Genomic DNA, 12,880 nt, shown 5'->3' with positions numbered 1-12,880 from the left:
ATTTAAAATTTTGTATAATTTTATTTTTATCTTTCTAATTAAAATTTTTTTTAAATAATTGTATTACCAAAAATAATTTTAAAAAATTGAAAATTTTGTCAAATTTAATTGAAAGAAATTTTATATTTTAATGAATTTTATTTGTTTAGTACTTTTAAAAATTATTTTGAAATATAATCGTATTTTTGAAAAATTCTATTTAAAACTTTTTAAAATTCTCGTCAAAATTTTAATTATCTTTAAAAATAATAAAATTCTTCATGTATTTAATTTCATGTATTTAAGTAGTTGAATTCTTTTAGAATTTTCTAATAAAAATTGATTTAGAAATTAATTTTAGTTAAAATTTGAGATAATAATTGAATAATAAAAGCGTTTCAGTGTGAATTTTTTGAAAAAGTTTAATTGATTTTTTTTTTAAATATTTAAAGTTTCTGTTTTTTAATATATATTTAATTCAACAATTTCCGAATATTCGAAATTTTGTAAAATCGAATTGTAAATGAATGAGTTTGAAAATTCTCAAAGAACTTTTTTAAAAATTATATTAAAAATAATTAATAATTGAATTCTTTCGAAGAATTTGAATAAAATTTTTGAAAATAATTACATTCTTCGAAGAATTTACTTAAAATTGTATTAAAAATAATTGAAATCCTGTGAAGAATTTTATAATTTTTTAGATGAATAATTGAATTCTTGCAAAGAATTTTTATTACATTTTTTTTTAAATAATTGAAATCCGTTGAAGAATTTTATTATTTATAAAAATAATTGAATTTTTGCAACAAATTGTATTAAATTTTTTTTAAGAATTGAAATCCTGTAAAGAATTTTATTATTTATGAAAATAATTGAATTCTTTCAATTCTTTTGACGAATATATTTAAAAATTGCATTGAAAGTAATTTAATTTTAATTGAAAATTTTGTCAAATTTAATTGAAAGAAATTTTATATTTTAATGAATTTTACTTGTTTAGTATTTTTAAAAATTATTTTAAAAGTCGAATTTTTGAAAAATTCTAATTAAAATTTTTTTTTAAAATAATTGTATTTTTAAAAATGAGTTCAATTGTTTAATAAAAAATATCTTATATTCAAGTTTTTGTTAAAAATTTTTTGGCTACTTCTACACGAGTTGTTCAAATAAATCTTAATTTTTGTTTTAAATTTAAAGAAAACTATTAGAAAAATTCTATTTTTATAAAAAATGAACAATTTTCCACTAAATTTTAAAAAGAAAATATTTTAAAGTATAACAATGATTATTACTTAAAAAAAAATTTGTAAATCTTATTAAATATATTGTTTTATTTTAAGATGCGAGTAGTCCGAGACCGATGGCGATATTTGAACTTTTGGATTACATAGTGAATGAACCGCCACCAAAATTGCCGCCAGGAATTTTCAGTGATTCTTTTACTGATTTTGTAGACAGATGCTTGAAAAAGAATCCTGCTGAAAGAGCTGATTTAAAAACTCTTATGGTATGTACCAATTTTTCATTTATTTTCTTATTGTTAATTAATTTTTTTAAGTAAATATTTCATTATTATTATTATTATTCTTATTATTTCTTAAGAATTAAGATTTTCAAAAATTTATAGTTTCAAACTTTTTAAAATTTTCACTACTTTAAATTCGCTAATAGGTGGAATAAAAAAATTATTTTCAAAACATTTTCGAGAAGCTAATTTTTTAAAATTAATTACCGAGTACGAAGCTTGAATTTTGAATGTTTATTTAAAAATCAACTCCTAGTTGCAGGCAATTGTGAAAAAAAAATTTTTACTTTCATTAAATTTGAACAAAAAATAAAAAATTTACCCTTATTAAATTATTGTTTGATTATTTCTAGAATCACGAATGGATAAAAAAAGCCGAATGTGAAAATGTTGACATCGCAGGTTGGGTGTGCCGCACTATGGATTTACAACCTACAACTCCAACACGTTTGGCGAACGTGCAGTCCTGAATAAATGTAACTCTTACATACTTAACTACTTATATTCGAGTTCAGTACTCTTGAGTTACTTTTTTACTTCATTTTTTTTACTCAAAAAGAGATTATTAAAGAAAGTGGCGGCATTTGTAATTTACAATTTGAAAAGTAATTATTTTTTATCTCGTGTTCTTCTGTTGATTCTACAGAAAAAAAGGGAATGGTAAAAGAATTAGAAGCTAACAAGATTAAAAGATGATCTTTTTAAAATTTTAATCTCTTGTTAAAAAAAAACTATTCTTTATATCGAGTTTGTAGTAATTGTATAAAATATTTAGGTAGATATTTTTGAATTAAAGTTTATTAATTTTAATGAGTATTTTAAAATTGTTTGAAATACTTTGTAGTAAAGTGGCCTAAAATTTTTATAATCAGTGGAGACAAAAAACTGTAAATTGATAATATAATTTAAAGTTTGAAAATTTATTTTATTTTTTATAAAAACTTTAGTATAATTTTTTATATTATAAAGGCGATATTTTTATTAAAATTAAGAAAAAGGAATTGAACGCATTATGAAAATGTGATAAAATGGAAAAGGAATTTTAATTTCTTGCCTTTTTTCTAAACTTATTAAATTAAACAAAAAAGAATGTTAGACATTTACTTGTATTTTTCTTCTAGAAATGTAACCATTTTGCTACAAAAGTAGACTCTAATCTTTCAGTAAATAATTGAATTTCTCAATTTCAGTAAATTTTAGGTATCATTTTACATTTTTCAATTTTTTGATTTTAATTTAAATTCAAAGCATATGGTCATTAATGAACAATTTTAAATCAATAAAAACGGCTTCTAGTTCTTTTTAAAAATAGAAAAAAATTTGAAGGTGATAAAACTTAGAAACGAAGTAAATTTGAAAGAAACTTCTTCTTTTCTTACGGTTCTGCGCCACTGAAATATAATTTAATTTAATTCTCATCAATGATTCAATTTTAATTTCTTCCAAGTATGTAAGATAGGCTAATTACTTGATAAGTTAGCATCGTTATTAAGTATATTGCAGACATTGTTATAAATAAGACGAAAATAAGCAAAAGAAATTAAATTATCAATAAAAGAAGAAATGTCTGATAATCGCGTAATCTTATCTGATATTTATAAAAGAGAGAAATATGGCGTTTTAAAATTAGAACTCGATTAGTTTTTATGAATTTTTCTTTGTATTTTTGAAACTTTCTGGTTTGAAAATACAGAAAAAAATTGTCATGATTTTTGTGCTTTAAGATAAGTTTTTGGAGGTTTATGAAGAGAAATGAAAATAAGAGTAACAACATTAAAATAGTGATTTCGTTTCATTTTGGCCATCTTGCGGCAAAGATACTTTTCTGTGCTTTCGGAAACTTGTACAGATCAGAAAGAACAATATGAAAATTATTAATATTGTGTTCATTTGGCAGAGCTTGGGTTCAAGTTAACAGTGATCGAATTAATTGAATAGAGAAGATAAATGACATATAAAAAGTCCGCAAGTGTAACGTCGACTTACTAACCCCTTCACCGTCAGGGCGTTACAAGTAGCCTGCCAGTGAAGAGGTTAAGCCCAGGTTATTTTATTAGTAAGATTACTTCTTTAGAAGTAAAATCTGGCTGGGTTATATTATTACTAATAATAATAAAAAAATTATTTGGCCATCGCTCTCATCATCAGTGGCATCAACGCCGCAAGAGCCAGGTTTTTGGTGCACCGCCATGACCTCGGAAAGGATTTCCCCAGCCACAACAGCATGTTCATTCATTAAATCGTTAACTGCTTGATTAACATTGTTTATGTCCATCATCTTGTATAATTGTAGAGCTGAGTTAAACTCTGGACTGTAGTCTACGTAGCTTTCAACCCGTTCCCTTGCAATGTGTGGAGATATTGCAAGAGTTGATTTATCATACCTAATGACTGTCCCATTGTCGATTTCTTTTCAGGAGTAAAAGTCAATCCTTCTAACAATAGAGCGGAATCAGTACTAATTTGTGCCTTTCATAGCTCTAAACAGTGTGAAACAGATGTTCATAACTGCGATTCCATTGTGGATACTGATAAAACCTGAATCAACTGCTTTCAGCATATGATAATGAACATTGCAGTGTAAGTGACAGATTAACCCTATAACTTTAGCTTTTAGGTCAGCATCAAGTTACAGAGAATTTTTCCCTTCTAACGCCCTAAAAACTTTCATCCCTAAAGATGAAATAGATGCTGTTTAGGATGTCCATCCCTTTAAATATCCATGATCTATAATTCGTGCCCAATTATATCCTTCCGTATAGTTCTTTGCTATACTGGGTGTTTACCACTACTCTGGAAGATCTCTTTGGTATTTAAGTCGCTTAAGTATCCATGATCAATTATTCTTGCCCAACTATAGCAGAACTGTTTATTCATAATTCGACACTCGTATGCCCCAGGCATATAGGCACACGATTCGTCATGTTAACATCTTGTCCATCATCTAGTATAATTAAAGAGCTGTGTTAAATTCTGGACTATAATCTGCGTACCTTTCCACCCGTTTCCTTGCAATGTGTGGAGATTTTGCAAGAGTTGATTTATCATACCTAATAACTGTCCTATTGTCGATTTCTTCTTAGGAGGAAATGTCAATCCTTCTAACAATGGAGCGGAATCAGTACTAATTTGTGCCTTTCATAGCTCTAAACATGATTAAAGTTTATCAAAACAATGTTTAGTTTATCCATGATCAATGATTCTTGCCCAACTAAAGCAGAACTGCTTATTCATAATTCGACACTCGTATGCCCCAGGCATATAGGCACACGATTCGTCATGTTAACTTCTTGTCCATTATCTTGTATAATTGCAGAGCTGAGTGAAACTCTGGGCTATAGTCTGCGTAGCTTTCGACCCGTTCCGTTGCAATGTGGAGATTTCGCAAGAGTTGATTTATCAAACCTAATGACTGTCCCATTGTCGATTTCTTTTCAGGCGTAAAAGTCAATCCTTCTAACAATGGAGCAGAATCAGTACTTATTTGTGCCTTTCATTGCTTTAAACAGTGTGAAACAAATGTTCATTACTGCGATTCCATTGTGGATACTGATAAAACCTGAATCAACTGCTTTCAGCATATGATAATGAACATTGCAGTGTAAGTGACAGATTAACCCTATAACTTTAGCTTTTAGGTCAGCATCAAGTTCCAGAGAATTTTTCCCTTCTAACGCCCTAAAAACTTTCATCCCTAAAGATGAAATAGATGCTGTTTAGGATGTCAATCCCTTTAAATATCCATGATCTATAATTCGTGCCCAATTATATCCTTCCGTATAGTTCTTTGCTATACTGGGTGTTTACCACTACTCTGGAAGATCTCTTTGGTATTTAAGTCGCTTAAGTATCCATGATCAATTATTCTTGCCCAACTATAGCAGAACTGTTTATTCATAATTCGACACTCGTATGCCCCAGGCATATAGGCACACGATTCGTCATGTTAACTTCTTGTCCATTATCTTGTATAATTGCAGAGCTGAGTGAAACTCTGGGCTATAGTCTGCGTAGCTTTCGACCCGTTCCGTTGCAATGTGGAGATTTCGCAAGAGTTGATTTATCAAACCTAATGACTGTCCCATTGTCGATTTCTTTTCAGGCGTAAAAGTCAATCCTTCTAACAATGGAGCAGAATCAGTACTTATTTGTGCCTTTCATTGCTCTAAACAGTGTGAAACAAATGTTCATAACTGCGATTCCATTGTTGATACTGATAAAACCTGAATTTCTTTAGGATTTAAATCGCTTAACAAGGAGTTTACACGGAGAGGCATATATTTATACTCGTGCGCGCATAAACAGATATTCATTCAGGAGAATAGATTCGCGCCTGCGCATAATGTTTGCCTGCAGCTGTGTAGTGAAAGACTTTGCCTTGACTACGTGTTTGCGCAAGCGCGTGTATATTCTCGTGGAGGTATATCCGCTTATACTAGCGCGAGTATAAATTTATACCACTCGGTGTAAACTCCTTCTAAGTATCCATGATCAATTATTCTTGCCCAACTATAGCAGAACTGGTTATTCATAATTCGAGACTCGTATGCTTCAGGTATAAAGGAACACGATTCGTAATGTTAACTTCTTGTCCATTATCTTGTATAATTGCAGAGCTGAGTGAAACTCTGGGCTATAGTCTACGTAGCTTTCGACCCGTTCCCTTGCAATGTGGAGATTTTGCAAAAGTTGATTTATCGTACCTAATGAGTGTCCCATTGTAGATTTCTTTTCAGGAGTAAAAGTCAATTCTTCTAACAATGGAGCGAAATCAGTACTTATTTGTGCCTTTCATAGCTCTAAACAATGTGAAACAAATGTTCACAACTGCGATTTAATTGTGGATAAACCTGAATCAACTGCTTTCAGCATATGATAATGAACATTGCATTGTAATTGACAGATTGCCCCTATAACTTTATATTTTAAGTTAGCATCAAGTTCCGGAGAATTTGGCCCTCCTAGCGCCCTAAAAATTTCATCCCTAAAGATGAAATAGATGCTGTTTAGGATGTCAATCCCTTTAAATATCCATGATCTATAATTCGTGCCCAATTATATCCTCAGGTATTAGTTCTTCGCTATACTGGGTGTTTACCACTACTCTGGAAGATCTCTTTGGTATTTAAGTCGCTTAAGTATCCATGATCAATGATTCTTGCCTAACTAAAGCAGAACTGCAGTTCAACTGCTTATTAAGTTGCTAATACAACTTCTACAAAGTAAATATTTTAATTTGGAATTTACCCTCTGATTCCAAATTAAAATATTTACTTTGTAGAAGTTGTATTATTGACGAATTCTTTTTGATGTGTGGAATTGTGTTTAGTGTAATGTAGTGTTTGTGTTTGTGTTTAAGTGTTTTGAGTGTTGTTGACAGTGATAGGTTACATGTTGAAGCGACGAACTAAATCAATTACATCCTCAAGGTCAGGATCATTTGATCTCAACTCTTTGATTTTGTCCTCATGCTCCGTTTGCATTTTGTAAAGACTCAGTAGTTCAGCGCATGGTTCTAGATTATCATCTAGAATCTTTTTCTTTGACAAGAAATGATTTCTGTAATCCTGGGTTACAAAATCACTCTGAACACTTGCAGTGAAGTATTGCCACAAGTTTTTAAGCGATGTCATGGTCTTTCTAGTGTTAATGGTATTATCCATTAATATAGCACACAAGAGGTAAGTGGCATTGATGTTGAAAGCTTTTCCTCCTGTTTTCAAGACTGGTAACAATCCAGATGACATTGGAGCAGTGACAAATTTCCTGACAATATTATCAGGATAATTCAGTCGATCAGCAGAATAGATAATCCTTCCATTGCCATTTAACATGTGGGTCACCACAACAGGAGCAAAAACTACTGATATTCTAGGTAGAGTAATTATATTGGGCCCAAGAGGCTCATCTTTGGATGACCTCTTCTTTGTGTGAATGTTGTATTTCACTTGCAACCAATCCAAAACTTTCTTGAAGTCATCTGAACTCCTCTCTCGAATTTTACTCCATACAGCTCCTCTAGTTACCATTATCAACGTCAAGAGGGCGACATCTTTCTTTAGAGTTTCATGATTGGTTAATCTCACTTCTTTTTCTTCATCATTAGCTGAATACTTTATGATCACCTCTTCTTCTCTATGACCTGATGAAATGTATTTAATTCTGGCATCGGTGAACAATTGAAGAGTTCTTCCTGGACTAAATCCCATGTACTCTACTAGTTTCTTCCAAGCTGCCATGTCATTAATGAAATAATCTCTGCTAACAGGTTCATAAGAAGAATACAAATCAGTTGCGAAGGTTTCTTTACATTTAGACAATCCAATCATGTTCCATGTCTGTTTCAACACTATCTCATTACAAGAATAGTGATCAGAAGCAACTACTCTACTTGAAGCTGAAGTTTCGAACATGGTGCACACTCCCATAATTTCTATTGAAGACAAATCAAATATGCAGCCTTGTAAAGTTACATATTCTGATTCCTTCAGAATGTTCAAATTCTCAACATCTTTCAGGAAAGCCATTCGAGTATCCGTCCCCATTTCGCTCTCTGGTCCGAAGTGCTCTGACACTGTCAACATTTCGCAAATCAACAAATCTTTCACCTCTTTCGAGAGCCCTGACAAGAGACCAAATAGTGCTCTCAGATGATTGAGCCGTTCTTTGCGTCCCACTACCTTCATCTCTAATTGAGTTGAATGATGAGCCACTGGAGTTGTTGTTGCCGGAGCGGTCTGGATGGGGGGACCTTTGCTCAGGTCTTGTTGGGGAGCTGCGCTGTAAGATGGTTGGGGAGTTCCTCTCTCGTCTGTCTCCAGCTGTCGATTGTAAAAGGAATTCAGGGCAACTCTGGCTTCAGATTTTTTCCCTCTTGCCAGAAGTCTCAAAACTCCTTCCATTTCTTGCGCACTGCCTGAGAAGTTCTCTAAGTCTACATCTAGCTTGGTGCCCGATGGATCTTTCTTCTTCTTCTCGATTTGTTCGATTATTGATATTGATGCTTGGCCTAGCTGCACATCGTTGAAGTCTTGTAGTTGAGGAGTTATCTGATCCAGGTAGGACCAGACACTGCTCGATGCTCTTATCAATGGCAGAGTCATGACGTTCGATGATTTTTAATAACAAGTGAGTTATGCCTAAAAAGCAGAACAATCCCGTTGCTATCAACAAAGGTGTTTGTTTATTCTCAGAAGATACTTTGACGATCGTATGAATTATCTCAAATTTCTACCCTCCGGATGGATTGAGTAGTCTGGAGCTGCGGTCCCATCCTTCGGCAAACTTCCCTCTGGTTTCCCTCCTCATCTCTTTATTTCTATTATTAAAAGAAAGTCTCTTCTACTTTATCAACTACTACTTTCAAATTCACTACTACTTTCAAATTTACCGCCTCTTTCTATTTCATCTCTCTTACTGTTAAACCTCATTCACACACCAGGTCATGGCCAAATATACAGGCGCAACGCCAGTATGGGCCAACGTTAATTATATTCTATTCAACTGCTAATGGCACGGTCACACCTCGGCTGCCTGCCTGCCTGCGCAGGCAGCCGCCACGAGAGTAAGAGAGAGGAGACGAATAATTTAAATTGTCTGACTCTCTTACTCTTATGTATTGCCATGACGACCTGCAGGCAGGCAGGCAGGCAGCCGAGCTGTGACCGTACCATAATAAGCAGAACTGCTTATTCATAATTCGACACTCGTATGCCCCAGGTATAAAGGTACACGATTCGTCATGTTAACATCTTGTCCATCATCTAGTATAATTAAAGAGCTGTGTTAAATTCTGGACTATAATCTGCGTACCTTTCCACCCGTTTCCTTGCAATCTGTGGAGATTTTGCAAGAGTTGATTTATCATACCTAATAACTGTCCTATTGTCGATTTCTTCTTAGGAGGAAATGTCAATCCCTCTAACAATGAAGCGGAATCAGTACTTGTTTGCTTTTCATAGCTCTAAACATGATTAAAGTTTATCAAAACAATGTTTAGTTTATCCATGATCAATGATTCTTGCCCAACTAAAGCAGAACTGCTTATTCATAATTCGACACTCGTATGCCCGAGGTATAAAGGTACACGATTCGTCATGTTGACTTTTTATCCATCATCTTGTATAATTGCAGTGCTGAGTTAAATTCTGGACTATAGTCTGCGTAGCTTTCAACCCTTTCCCCTTGCAATGTGTGGAGGTTTTGCAAGAGTTGATTTATCATACCTAATGACTGTCCCATTGTCGATTTTTTTCAGGAGTAAAAGTCAATCCTTCTAACAATGGAGCGAAATCAGTACTTATTTGTGCCTTTCATAGCTCTAAACAGTGTGAAACAAATATTCATAACTCCATTGTCGATACTAATAAAACCTGAATCAATTGCTTGCAGCATATGAAAATGAACATTGCAGTGTAAGTGACAGATTACCCCTATAACTTTAACTTTTAAGTCAGCATCAAGTTCCGGCGAATTTTACCCTTTAAATATTTATGATCTATAATTCGTGCCCAATTATATCCTCTGGTATTAGTTCTTCGCTATACTGGGTGTTTACCACTACTCTGAAAGATCTCTTTGGTATTTAAGTCGCTTAAGTATCCATGATCAATTATTCTTGCCCAATTATAACAGAACTGCTTATTCATAATTCGATACTCGTATGCCCTAGGTATAAAGGCACACGATTCGTCATGTTAACTTCTTGTCCATCATCTTGTATAATTGTAAAGCTGAGTTAAACTCTGGGCTATAGTCTGCGTAACTCTCCACCCCTTTCCTTTGCAATGTGTGGAGATTTTGCAAGAGTTAATTTATCATACCCAATAATTGTCCCATTGTCGATTTCTTTTCAGGAGGTAATGTCAATCCTTTTAACAATGGAGCGGAATCAGTACTTATTTGTGCTTTTCATAGCTCTAAATATGATTAAAGTTTATCAAAACAATGTTTAGTTTATCCATGATCAATTATTATTATTTAAATTAATCAATTAATTATTATTATTATATCCATGATAAATTATTCTTGCCCAACTAAAGCAGATCTGCTTATTCATAATTCGAGACTCGTATGCCCCAGGCATATAGGCACAGGATTCGTCATGTTAACTTCTTGTCAGCACCATTACAAGTGAGTCAATCTCAAGCCAGTTGAATCCTCCCCCTTAAAGGGGGGTTTGGCGGAACGACTGAATATTTCCTGAAGTCTCTCGTGTAATTATAACACTAGCGAGAGGATGTTTAATTATTCGGATGGAATATTCTATTCATTATAGTACCACGAATATTTTATTTTCATCTGTTTCATAGACTATTCTTAATCTTTCTATATAACTTTCCTTTCCTTAGGATTTTCTTAATATTGCTGGTTTAATACCTGCGGAAAAATTTTCATTTTGGCATCTTCATCGGTTTGCGTAACTATTGCCATATTCTCATTTTCCTCGTTTTCACTTATAGTAGGCGTGTTGTCATGTGAACTATTTACTGTCATTTGAATCTTTAAAATTCGCGTTATGGCCTGAGGGTTTTTGTTGATATCTTAGCACATCGAACACTGTAGCTTGGTGGCCTACTGCCTTATGTATCCCAGCTCTAAATTAAGTTAATATCTCATGGACAAAGTATTTAATTGCAATTTCTTCATTAATCTTTCAATAAATTTAATTAATTTTGGGTCCTTGGAAAAAATCTTTATATAGCAAACATTCGATACATAAAACCTGTGACATGAATAGAACTTTCAAGTAAAAGTAACATCAAATAGCTGATTTAATAAAACTTTCTAGCACAAAAATTAAATTGTTCCTTTCTTGATCAACTTTAAGGGAATTTTGAATTTTAAATTGTAAAAAATAATTGTAAAATAACAAGTTGAAAGAACTTGGTACATTAAATAAAAGTGCTAATCGAGTTCCAATTTGTCCGCTTTCATAACATCAAATTTGCGAAATGTCGCTCTTTTTCAATCTAGATGTATTTTCCTCCTAAACTTCAAAATTAAAAACACTGCCAAAGTTCGATACGTTTCAGTTCCCTTCCTTCTATCATAAAAACTATTTCAGTCCTTATAAAAATTCACGAAGTAAAAAAAAACTAAAAAACAAAAAATTTCTTTTATAATTGAGGAGCAAGCTATAATTTCAAATGCTATAATTTACTCTAAAAGATCCCCTAAAAGATATCGAACCTGAACTTATCGAACTTTGTCTGTACTAACAATAAACATTGATTTCTACCGGAATTTTGCTTTCGGTAATTCGCCGTAAAACTTTATTTTTAATTGTAAATCACTCTTTATGAGTTATTTGGGAAAACCAGAATCTATATAGTGTCTTGTTCAGAAAATGTTATAACTGTTGATGATAGTTTATTTGTCACTAAATAAAGCATTTCGACAAAGTATTATCAAAGTTGCAAAGTTGTAAGACTAACTTTTTTAAGAATTATTCGAATATAAGACAAAAAAGAAGAAATGTGTTCGTAGTTCTGTTATAAAAATTTAATCCTTTGAGGCCTAAATTTTTTGCACAAGATATTATTTCTTAATTGTACTAATTTTTTAAGTCACATTTTCATTAATCACTTCCTCGTGGTTTGAAATATGTTCGAATTCGCGAACATGTTTTGTTCGCGATTACAATAGTATATCAAAAATTTGTTATGTAAAAATTTTTTATTAGGTAATTATTTTCTATCTACTTATTTTTGTTCTGTACTCATGAATTTGTTGTTTAAAAAATTTTTCTAATCCTCAATAACTATGGAAGGTATCTAAAGGAATGACTTAATAGGGAATTAAGAAATAATTCTTTATTCATATAATTTTTTTTAACAATTGTAAAAAAGAATTCTTTTATACTACGTGGATATGTATTTATTGAAAATTAAAATGCGGTTGCATTTAAAATCACTTGCTCTTTTAAATATTTTCTACATTGTGTTAATTATAGAGGATTTATAATTCTTCGTCAGTATTCGAAATATGTATTTCCTGTAAATATCAGCAAGTGAACGTTCTTATTATTTTAAGGAGAATTTCAATATGAAGTTTCTAATTTTATCTATAAGCTTTGAAATTGAAAATTTTAAAGTATTATATGTATGTAGAACATTTATTATGTACAAAATAAAACTAGGAAGCAACTGTCACATATCTGATTTTTATATTCATTTCCCGGTTATTTTAATGATTTAGCCTCTTTTTTGTGCTTTTTTTTCAAATATATATTTTAAAGGGTTGCCACGCTTTTGCTCATTTCAAATTCCAGAATTTTTAACTAAAATTCTTCTTTAAATTAATTATTCATTCATTTTTAATAATTTTTGAAACATTTCTTTGAACATTTCCAAATCCTTTTGTATTTACAAT

At 31.7% G+C, this 12,880-nt stretch overlaps 2 protein-coding genes across 4 annotated transcripts in view; one reads left to right on the top strand and one right to left on the bottom strand.

Moving 5' to 3' along the window:
- Nucleotides 1-2,400, top strand: part of LOC122498850 (dual specificity mitogen-activated protein kinase kinase dSOR1) — a 29,356-nt gene extending 26,956 nt beyond the window's left edge. For 2 of the 3 annotated variants that reach the window (XM_043606816.1, XM_043606817.1), the window contains exons 8-9: nt 1,323-1,489; nt 1,861-2,392. In XM_043606816.1, coding sequence (XP_043462751.1) covers nt 1,323-1,489; nt 1,861-1,977 — 284 coding nt within the window. In that variant the 3' untranslated portion in view covers nt 1,978-2,392. Of the gene's footprint in view, nt 1-1,322; nt 1,490-1,860 lie in introns of all 3 variants that reach the window. The other variant, XM_043606818.1, reaches the window with a different exon arrangement.
- A 406-nt stretch (nt 2,401-2,806) lies between these two features.
- LOC122498849 lies at nt 2,807-12,673 on the bottom strand. The gene is made up of 2 exons (XM_043606814.1): nt 6,792-12,673; nt 2,807-6,707 (listed from the first exon to the last, which is right to left on the bottom strand). Exon 1 carries the CDS (start codon nt 8,608-8,610, stop codon nt 6,895-6,897), a length of 1,716 nt encoding a protein of 571 aa, XP_043462749.1. The 5' UTR covers nt 8,611-12,673; the 3' UTR covers nt 2,807-6,707; nt 6,792-6,894.
- Between the last annotated feature and the right edge of the window lie 207 nt (nt 12,674-12,880).

Source organism: Leptopilina heterotoma, unplaced genomic scaffold (assembly GCF_015476425.1).
Source record: "Leptopilina heterotoma isolate Lh14 unplaced genomic scaffold, ASM1547642v1 Lhet_160, whole genome shotgun sequence".
In the NCBI taxonomy this organism is placed as follows: domain Eukaryota; kingdom Metazoa; phylum Arthropoda; class Insecta; order Hymenoptera; family Figitidae; genus Leptopilina; species Leptopilina heterotoma.
Note: the sequence above shows the minus strand (reverse complement) of the source record. Positions and strands in the feature narration are given on the sequence as shown.

Bases quoted from the DNA above. Each gene is read 5' to 3' on its own strand.
- LOC122498849 (XM_043606814.1), bottom strand. From the start codon at position 8,610: ATGACTCTGCCATTGATAAGAGCATCGAGCAGTGTCTGGTCCTACCTG.